Source organism: Magnolia sinica, chromosome 2 (assembly GCF_029962835.1).
Source record: "Magnolia sinica isolate HGM2019 chromosome 2, MsV1, whole genome shotgun sequence".
In the NCBI taxonomy this organism is placed as follows: domain Eukaryota; kingdom Viridiplantae; phylum Streptophyta; class Magnoliopsida; order Magnoliales; family Magnoliaceae; genus Magnolia; species Magnolia sinica.
This window is the reverse complement of record NC_080574.1, coordinates 65,606,665-65,618,119: the sequence shown is the minus strand read 5'-3', so window position 1 is coordinate 65,618,119 and position 11,455 is coordinate 65,606,665. Positions and strand designations below refer to the sequence as shown.

At 41.6% G+C, this 11,455-nt stretch overlaps 1 protein-coding gene across 1 annotated transcript; it reads left to right on the top strand.

Annotated features, from left to right (window-relative positions):
* Positions 1-6,332: 6,332 nt before the first annotated feature.
* On the top strand, positions 6,333-8,924 carry LOC131225685 (uncharacterized). The gene is made up of 3 exons (XM_058221264.1): positions 6,333-6,531; positions 7,297-7,415; positions 8,817-8,924. Exons 1-3 carry the CDS (start codon positions 6,333-6,335, stop codon positions 8,922-8,924), a joined length of 426 nt encoding a protein of 141 aa, XP_058077247.1.
* Positions 8,925-11,455: the final 2,531 nt, after the last annotated feature.

Genomic DNA, 11,455 nt, shown 5'->3' with positions numbered 1-11,455 from the left:
GTGTGGGGTGGGCCCACTTCCAGAAATCAGATGGACGACACGGCTACAAAGCACATACATCATGGTGCTCCCCATGCAGCACCATCCAGAGATGGATGGTGCGGATATAGAATACATCCATCAAGGTAGGCCCCACCCGCCTACACGTGCAGCACATGTGGGGTGGGACCCACCCGCTGCCAAAACAGACGGATGATTGGGATATATTAATACCTCATAATCAGACCCAGAACTTGCTGACGTCAAATACAACAGCTATACTGCTAAACTGCTAGGCTGCTGGCCTAACGTCCAGCAGATGGACGGTGTAGATATGAAATACATGCATAGAGGTGGGTCCACACGTGTGGGACCCACTAACTTTAGGATAAAGCTGATATTTGTGTTTTAATAGTCCAGACGTGCTGGACGGTTAGGACAACACCCGTCTCGGCCGATCACGGCCCATCTGGCCTGCTGTTAGGCGGCCAGATGATGGTTGAGGTGGATATACATCACATACATCATAGTGGAGTCCATATGGTGGGCCACATGGCTCTAGATCATGCTGATGTTTGAGTTTTTTCCTCAGCCAGGCCGACCCAAAAATTCAAGGAGCAAGGCTACTGGACGGTGAGCAGCAAGGTGGTCGACCCTACTATTTAGACAGCCATGTGGTCCACCATTTGGACAGCGTGGAGAACTCTCATACACTCATCAAGTGGGCCATCAATTATGGAAGAAAGAGAGGGAGAAAGAGAATCAAGTGGTGAAGGGAGCTCCGCCACTATGTGCTCCCTTTACAAGGTACAATCATACATCAAATGGGTCCCACCACAAGTGGGCCCTCAAATCATACAAATCCATGGTGGAAATCTTAGATCACCCACCGATTTCACTCCTTCTTGGCCCTTGGCCTCCTTGGTTCCTATGCTCAACCTTTAATGGAAGATGATGAAGATTGAAGGGTTAAAATGTGAGATATTGGGGTAGGGAGTGGGCCACACTTGGCTCTCTTGGAAATGCTTGGACGTCCACTCTCTTTGGTGCTTGGAAAATGGTGGAGAAAATGAGAGAGAGAGAGGAGATGTAAGGAGAAAGGGATGGGTTGTTGTAAGGAAGGGATGGGGTGTTGTAAGAAAGAGTTAACTTTGGGGATGGCATGTGTAAGAGAGGGATGAGTGTAATGGGTGGAGTGATGGGTTGTGTACTTGACTAGTACTAGATTGATCGATGTGATGTTTGGGTAGAGATTCTCTCGGAATTCGCAATGCACGACGTTTCTTCGAAATAAGCACGGGCCCACAACTCCTAGCTTGGGTATCGCATTGGTGCGCAAAACGCAGCGTTGGAACTGTGGCGACGGCGCGGTCACTAAGGTATAGGTTTCGGGTCGAGTCGGCTCGGGTTTATAGGGTGCGACTTAAGGTCCCACGCAAATACTAACTATAGGTTGCAGGTCGTCGAAATTCGACCGAGAGGACCGCGGGATCTTACGAAACGGCAAGATGCTAGGACACAGGCCTGACAATTCAAACCGAGTTAGTTAAGCTATAATTCATTATTTAACATTGAATTTAGATTAAATCCACATCATTAATGATAGTCCTATACTTTAATTTAGGTTTGGAGTGTTTTCCCCAAATTCCCCACACTAGGGCTGCATCCGAGTCAAGGTTTCAATTATAAGGTGAAGATCTACCCTCAAGCTTTTACTTACCATTTTAGAATAAGTAAATGTGTTGTTTGTTATATGGTTGATAACATATTTGATGAAATGTTTGAATGACTTGAAACTCTTAATATTATAATTATTTGATGTTGAATGCTTAAAAATGCTAATATGATTGAATCGTGTTGTTGTGGTAGATCTAGCTTCGCAAATTATTTAAATATACAGATAGCCCACTTTAGGGAGGCTACTCAAGCTTATATGGCTTACCGAAGTTGAACACGAATGATCGATAGTAGTTGGAACTACACGGGATGCTTTGCACTCAATGCTGGTTTGCTTGGAGTCCTCCATAGTCAATCATATCAGTCTAATGCAAGCTCGATCATTCTTGTGCTTTGTGATTGTATAACATTCAATATAATTTGGGATACCATCATTACCATTGATTTAGTCTACTCGTAACCATTAGTGTGCTACAACTCCCAAAGACTCATGAGCCGAGCATGGCGATATGGGACATTGTGTTCGAGTTGTTGGCCTATGTTGGGGTGACAAGCCTCCCCATAGTGACCATTGAGCACTGATAGATGTGATAAAATGTTGTTCAAATGACCCCCGTCAAATTTTCTGGCTAATGGTTCCATGCTAGAGTACCTTTTGAATGACCGAGCATGAGCAGAATTGGGTGATGATCTCCTTTCCTGTGCATTGATTTAGTTTTGAGTAACAAGCCCGCACCTCTTAATTAATCGTATCATACTTAGTGTTAGGTGACTCTCAGTGGGAACATCCTCCCCTTCATCTCTCAAATAAATTATATTGTTATTCAAATAATAATTATAATTTTGTGATTTATTTTGAAGGTAAAAAGAAAAAATTGTGAACTACAATCAAATGGCAAACTCAATGACGAAGGTGAACTTTTATTTCACCGCAACAGGATTCACAGTGGAATATGCACCGGATCAATCTCCAAGGTGTGAAACCCAGTCTTCCATAAGCAAAAGTGATTAACCCGAACAATGGTTGGAGTTGTATCTGCTTCACCTCGAACACTGGAAGATGATGAGAACTGGACTGTCCTGACATCTCGATGGATGAGAGCTCAAAATGCAAGGAGCTTCAAAACAAGTCTACCTTCGCCATGAACTAGGGGACCAATGACATAGAATGCTGCCCAAAAAAAATCCCGAATTAGCCCCTCCTGCAATATATCCTAGGCAAACGGTTCCGCAATTAACATCATGTGACTTCCCGACTTTGATTGCTCCAAGAGTTTAATAGACAAAAGAACAAAAAGGAAAGGCGCTACTTGTAGGATCACCTACTTCTACATCATCTAGATCAATCAGTTGCGGTAGAAGTACGGAAAAATCAAACGGGACTCCCCTCTTTGTAAGCCTCATCACATCAACATATTCTTATCCCACTCTGGCTATAGCTTCATCAGGAAGTGGGGAAGCTACAGTACACATGACTGGAACTGATCAAGGAACTATGCTGACCACAGAGGACCGTATGAATGAAATAGCATAAGCACAGAGAACATTGATGGAAGAATGTAGAAATCTCAAGGAGACTCTGGCAACTCTTGTGCAAAACATAGCCCAGATAGCAGCTCCTCAAATGATGGGCACGATGAACGAACAAAAATATCAACCCAAAGTTTCCAGCCATAGGGGGCAGGATCATTCGGATCTACTCCGGCAGTAAGAACCATAACTCAAGAGGAAGTACGGCAAGTTGTTGAGGAAGCCGTCAAAGTAGAAAGGGAGCATGAGAATGTTGGTCGGTTCAGATATCGGACACTATATCCACGAGAAGTAGAGGATGTCCCGTTCCTAGTTAACTTCAAACACCCAGATTTTTAAAAGTTTAACGGAGAGGGGTCGCTGGAGGAGCATTTGATACACTTTATTACCAACATGGGGAATTTCTCTATGATACCACAGTACTGCCTACGTTTGTTCGGATCATCTCTGACAAGTAAAGCGTTCCAATGGTATTTTAGTCTGGCTCCAAGATTGATACGCACATGGGAGCAGATGCAGGACACCTTTATGTCAAACTTCTTCTCTTCAAAGCACAATGTCAGCATCACAGAATTGGCTTCAGTATGGCTGAGAGAAGGGAACCACCAGAGAAGTTTATAGACAGATGGAAGACATTGGGAGCCTCATGTAGGCAGCTGCTAGAAGAAAAGGAACAGGTCTAGGTATGCCTAAATTCCATGGAAACAGGAATTGCGTTTGGGCTCACTAGCACCGATATTAAGACTTTCCGTGACTTGGCCACCAAAGCCCATGCCCTAGAGCTGATGACCTGAAAAATGCTAGCGTTTCACTATGAAATGGTCAAAAGAGGACCCAATAGGTTAATCGCAAATACTGTGGATCATGAAAAAAGGAGTCAAGAAACAAGGGATTCAGGAGAAAAAAGGATAGAGCGGAAGGAAGAATCAAGCCATCCTAGAAGCAGGTTCATTGGAAAAAGACCCAAATCGCTTAATTCTCAAGAAGGGTTTGCATTCGATAGAGAAGTCGTTATTCCTATGATGAACAAACTGTTGAAAGCCAGTATGATAGAATTACCTACGTCCAAGCGCCCTAAAGATGCAGGAAGAGCAAGAGAAAGAGATTTCTTCCGCTATCATTGTCTAGTAGGGCATCCGACAAAAAATTACTACACATTAAAATGCATAATATAAAGAATGATAAATAGGAGCGAAATAGTGATTGGGAAAGAAAAAGAAAAAGACGTAAAGGCGACGGTGAACATACTGATGATATAGGAAAAGGCTCAAGAAAGAACTAGGAAAGAAGATTGTCGAACGGCAGGAAAGGTAGCATTAATTACGCGACGGTTAGGGAAAAGAATGGCAAGTCCCCCAAGGTAAAAAGTCAGAACTACAAGAACGGAGATCAGCAGGGATCAACGCGATAATGATAAAAGAGAAGAGAAGAATGAGACAACGAAAGTAACTTACAATGGGGTAAGTCACCTAAAAGGCATACCGATTCGATTAAGCATTTATGACGCATTAAAGTTATCAAAGGATTTCAGGAAAAGTCTGATTCAAGCGCTATCCGACCACAATGTCAGAGAAATGTTGCTGGTAGAAATGGAAAATAAAGAACGCAAAGAACAAGAGGACTGTATGCCAGTAGTTTCCTTTTCTGATGATGATCTAGCTTGTGATACATGGCATAATAGGCCACTAATGATAGTAGGCCACATTTGCAGCAAGGAAGTAAAAAGGATTATGCTTAACAATAAATCTACAGTGAACCTGTTACCGCTAATGATGTTGAATAAATTGGGTTACCATCGTTCCGATTTGCGCCCTAGTGGAATGATGATACAGGCCTTTAATCAAGATGGGCAACATGCACTTGGCAAAATTACAATGACATTGGAAATAGGAGAATTAATTGTTGATGTTATTTGCCATGTGATCAATGCAGTCACGACGTATAATCTTCTCTTAGGAAGACCATGGATACATCAGTATGGTATTATACCTTCTACTCTTCATCAATGTTTTAAGTACTGCAAGGACGGAATACATTATAAAGTAATGGCCAATGCGAAACCATATACAGAAGTCGAAGCCTTCTTTGCAGACATCAGTTATTACGACGGAATTTCCAAAGGAGAAGGGAAAAAGAATGATGAAAATAAAGCCCCGAAAAATGCTCATGTAAAAGCAATAAAAGGGGAATCTGAGAAGGCAGGGGTTGTCCGAAATTTCAAAAGCAAAGAAGAAGTTGTATTTTGTGCCGAAGCATCTTAGACAGCCAGGATAGCAGCCATTAATGTTACTATCACCTGAACAGTTAAAAATCCTGCAATCAAATTATACAGTACCATTGCCATATACTGAAAGAAATAAGCCATTCCTAGCTATTTCGGGAAAGTTTCATGTTGAAGCCAATGTGAAATATCCAGAGTCGATTGAATTTTACACCTCTTCAGAAGTAAAGATAAAAGTAAGGGCTGAGAATAATGTGTATCACAGGAAACTGACGTCTCACGATCTCAAGAAATACAGTCCAGCAAGCAGAAGAATGATGAAAAAAATGGGTTTTAATGATAAAGAACCGGCCGGTTTAAATCATGGGATAGGAATTCAGGTCCCTATCGGGGTTAGTCAAAAGAGGAGAGAAAATTTTCAAGGATTGGGGGCAGAGTCTTCAGTAAATATGGTCACAGTCGATCAGCTATCAGAAATAGATTCCGAAATAGTCAAACATCCTGAGATAGCTCCTAAGCAGATGGAAGATGGGGGGCAACCGACAATCGATAGTTTGCAAGAAGTAAATTTGGGCACAGAATAAGAGCCGAGAAATACATTTATAAGCGCTAGTCTTCTTGAATAAGAAGCCGAAGAATATATCCAACTGCTGAAAGAAAATAAAGACATTTTTGCCTGGACATATACGGAAATATCGGGTTTGGAACCCTCAGTGGCAGTACATCGATTAAATATTTTCAAGGACAAAAGACCGATTTCATAGTGAACAAGCTGATTAAAGTCGAATTTATCAGAGAGGTCAAATATCCCAAGTGGATATCGAATATTGTCCCAGTAAAAAAGAAAAATGGATAAATCAGGATGTGTGTAGATTTCAGGGACCTGAATGAGGCTTGCCCGAAGGATAACTTTCCCTTCCCGATAATGGAACTGCTGATTGACAGCGTGACGCGATATGCTGTCATGTTTTTCATGGATGGTTATGCTAGTTATAATTCAATTAGGATGGGTCCTGAAGATGAAGAAGCAGCAGCATTCAAAACCTCGTTAGGGATTTATTGCTACAAGGTCATGTTGTTCGGTCTTAAGAATGCTAGAGCGACATACCAAAGGGCAATGCAAAGTATCTTTCAAGATATGATGCACAAACATGTTGAATGTTATGTAGATGACCTAGTAGTTAGGTCAGGAAATCATCAGGAACATCGCGAACATTTGGCATCGGTCTTCCATCGGCTCAGAAAGAAGCAGCTAAAGATGAACCTAGCTAAATGTACTTTTGGAGTGTTGTTAGGAAAATTCCTCGGCTTTGTTATCAGGCATAGGAGTATCGAGATTAATCTAGGGAAGGCTAAGGCCATCCAAGATATGCTGCCTCCGAAAACATTGAAGGAATTGAAGAACTTGCAAGGAAAACTGGCATATATTCACCGTTTTATTTCAAATCTGGCAGGGAGATGTCAGCCGTTTTCTCATTTGATGAAAAAAGGAACAAAGTTCGTGTGGGATAAAGCCTGTCAAAACGCGTTCGATTCAGTAAAAGAATTGCTGAAACAGCCTCCGGTATTAACAACTCCTATCAAAGGTAAACCACTTATCTTGTACATATTTATGGCTAAAAATTTGCTGGGAGCCTTATTAGCACAAGTGAATGAAGATGGAAAAGAAACAGCTCTTTATTATCTGAGTCGAACTCTGATAGGCGCGGAATGCAACTACTCTCTGATTGAGAAAGAATGTCGGGCGCTGATATTTGCAGTACAGAAGTTGAGACATTATTGCCTCTCTCATGATATAATTTTGATCTTAAGGGCAGATCCGATAAAGTTTTTAATGACAAGGTCGATGTTATCAGGAAGATTGGCCAAATAGATGTTGTTACTTTCAGAATACACAATTACCTATAAGCCGACGAAAGCAGTGAAGGGGCAAACAGTGGCAGATTTCTTGGCAGCGCATCTCGTAACGAAAAATGAGACCGTTAGCAATGATTTTCCTGATGAACAGGTAATGATGATTGAGTCACAAGGTCAATGTTAGATGTATTTTGATGGTGATCTATTACTCCCGATGCGGGGGTAGGAGTTTTTTCATCACTCCTCAGGGTGATCTATTACCCTATTCTTTCACGTTGGGCGCCGTTTGCACAAACAATGAAGCTGAATATCGAGCTCTCATCATCAGAATGGAATTTCTTAAGAAATGAAGATAAAGACACTGTAGATTTTTGGAGATTCCAAGCTAATTATAAATCAGCTAACGACTGAGTTTGAAATAAGAAAGCAAGAACTCTTTCTATATTGTTGAAAAACCCAGCAGTTATTGGAACGATTCTACCATGTCGAAATCAAACATATACCCTGATATGAAAATACAAAGGTAGACGCTCCGGCTAGTTTGGCGGCAGCCTTGTCTTCTCCAAACTGAAGTCTGCTCCAAGTGACTATAGAAGAAAGGAGGTTCTTGCTCTCTTTAGAAGTTATCGATGAGGTCAACAAAGCACTCCCCATATCATGTTTAAAAGTAACAGTGGATGATTGGCAACAGCCGTTCGTAAATTACCTCAAATATGATATCTTGCCGGAAGATCCAATACAAAGGCAACAAATCAGGCAGAGATCAAGTAGGTTCATCATTTGTAGTGAAGTGCTCTACAAAAAATCTGACAATGGGTTGTTGTTACGTTGTCTTGATGAATAAGAAGCAGGTCAGATGTTACAAGAAGCTCACTCTGGGGAATGTGAAGCACATCAAGCTGGACGAAATTTATTTCATGGGATACATCGAATAGGGTATTACCGGCCCACAATGTTCAAAGATGTAATAGATTATGTAAAAAGGTGTCACAAGTGTCAGATCCACGGAGATGTCATGCATATTCCCCCTGAAGATCTCCATCAAACGGTCGCTTCTTGGCCTTTCACCACTTGGGGACTCGATGTTATCGGGCCCATAAGTCCGCCTTCATCCAAAGGAAAACAATATATTCTGGTAGCAATAGACTACTTCTCTAAGTGGACAGAAGCGATCATGTTGTGCAATGTCAAAGAGAAAGATGTGGTCAATTTCATTCGACACGTGATAATATATTGCCACAGCATCCCGAAGAATGTTACTAATAATGGTACCCCTTTTAAGAACAGAGGCATGGAAAAACTATGTCAAAAGTTTGATATCTAGCATTCACTTTCAACACCTTACTATCCACCAGCCAATGGATTAGTAAAGGCATTTAATAAAATGATTGTGAAAATATTGAAGAAGACGGTGACTGGAAATAAGCGCGACTGGGACAAAAGGTTGCAAGAGGCATTATGGGCGTATAGGACTACCCACTGAACAGCAACATGCACAACACCGTATTCATGGGTTTACGGCGTAGAGGCGATCGTTCTGATTGAAACACAGGTCACGTTGCTCAGAATAGCAGTGCATCAGTCAATTACAGATGATGAAAATGCAAAGATAAGGTTGAAAGAACTGGACCTACTCGATGAGAAGCGTCTGGCAGCCTAGCAATGATTATAATTGTATCCGGCAAGAATATCGGCTGACTTTAATAAACGAGTGAAATACCGCTCTTTCAAGAAAGGGAACATGGTACTAATGTTGAAAAGACCAATAATGGTGACCCGCAGAATAAAGGGCAAGTTTGAGCCTAAATGGGATGAGTCGTATATCATAAAAAAAAGTATATTCAAATGGAGCATACAGAGTGGTCGATCAAGATGGACAGGGTATCAGCATACCAGTCAACGCACGCTTCATCAAGAAGTATCGTCCCTGAAGATAGTTATAATTTTGATCCAGAAGATTATTAGCATAATGCTTCTATATCAAAAGGGGGCAAGGACAAGTGAAGTCATCTTCATACATTCTTTTCAGGTGATTGAATAAAGGAGGAATTCCAAGTATATTGTCAAAGATTACATATCAGAGATTTCTTAAAAGAGAGTAACCATCATTGTCGTCATCATCGTAATTGGTATCATCACCAAGTCGATATATTATTATGAGCATAGTGTTAGCAATGGTGATATATTAATCAAGATGCCTATTACTACCACGACAACGATGGTAGCTTATCATCATTTAAGGCAGTCTAGCCAAGCTTATATGACCAACTATGCATAAGGCCTATCACTATTGCCATTCGGGCAGCAGTGAGAAGCCAGTGGCCCTAAAAAGCCCGTAAAGGCCATCATATGCATACCTATGCGGGCAGCAGATGGAGCCAGTGACTGAAAGCCCTAAAAGGGTTAAAAAGTCCTCAACGGCCAGTCATGTATAACACCCATGTCATCTGTATAGTTTTTCGATCACATCACGAGGAACGGATGAAATTGTCATCCCGTGAATGGGTCCGACCTTGCAAACAAAGAGAACGCAGGTTGCAGTGTACGCTCTTTGGTCATTGTCCATAGATAGGTCAACCATGCATAAGACCCCACAGATTCTTGGCTTGATTTCATTAGTAACTCATGAGGAAGGGCCTAACCTACTCATTGATGGATTGACAGCCCTGGATTTAGTACCCCAAAGGTCGCCTTATGCGCCCCATGAACTCTAGAGAGTTACTGCGGCCAACCCCATGCGTAAATCTAACCGAGTTCATAGCCCCAGTAGCTTCACTGGGCCCCTCTAATGGATTGCAGTTTGTGAACTCACCAGGCTGTGAGAAGTTCAGCGAACTCATAAGAGTTACAGAGAGTAACGCCCTGAAAATCGAGGATCGAGCAGAAGCTCAGCTCTCGAGTTCCAACGCATCACTTATGCAATATAGATAATGATGATTAAATATTGTCTGTATTAGTATATTAAACATGAATGGGATTACACTAAATCAGTATATCATACTCCAGAGACAATTAGATTATGCAAGCGAAAGACTGTGATAGATATATAAAGTGTATAAGTGGATATGAACCCCAGAGTATGATCATGTCACCAAGCTGAATAATTACATATATAATTCCAAAATGTACAAAATGATAAAGTGTAATGTCATCTAATTCATATCCCTGTAGCCCCGGTGACGCAACTCCAGGTCTACATAGACCCGCCAAAGAGTTACAGGTAAGAAAACTCCTCCTCGTCGTCATAGAAGGCCGGCTCCAACTCGTAAGCCTCGCCATCATCTAAAACTACAACAGAGTCTAGTTAGTGTTTTAAAACACCATTCCAAAGTGGGAGTGAGTGATCAACTCAGTGGAGCTATAAGGCAAAGGTTAACATGTTATCAATTCAGTCAAGCAGTATTGATAAAGCAATACAACAAGCATTCCTAAGTACTCTTGTTAATGCAAGGATGATATGTATTAATAATGTATGCCCTCGCCTGCACTCCCTCAGCAACATCATCTCACGGTCGCGTATGCTAAACTCCCACTATGCTCAACACCCACCCTAAATGCACATGCAATGTGGTGTATGATAATGTTAGCTAAGTTCTTAATTAGACTCATTCATACAATAGATTCGGAAAGCTAAGATACCTCCCTTTATATTATTTACCTAAATAATGATCCATCTAGGGTCGTCAATCCTAGTTAATCACATATGATAGGGAAGTTCGTGAGTTTACACTATGGGTTGCTACAAGAGGCTTATCACCTCATCGTAGGCTTAATTCACACTTGAGGTCACTGCAAGAGCTCGTCACCGGGTCGTTGGCCTATTTTATACTCGAGGTCACTACAGAAAAGGCTTATCACCTTAGTGGAGGCCGACAATTCGAATATAGTGTCTCATACCACCGTATTCGACTCACGAGTTTAGTTTGCTCACTGGACACTACAGGGAGGCTCGTCACCCCGGTGTAGGCAGATAGCTCGAACATAGTATCCCATACCACCATGCCCAGCTTATGAGTCTTAGCGAATCATTGTACCAAGGTTAAACGGGTTTTTCAATGGTAAGTGGTACCTTAGATTCAAACAGTAGCATCCATACATGGTGAACATACATTAGGCCAATTAGGTTACTTGACAAGCTCGCCTGGTATGAGCATACATTGAATTAATCGACATGGAGCACATACGCACTCC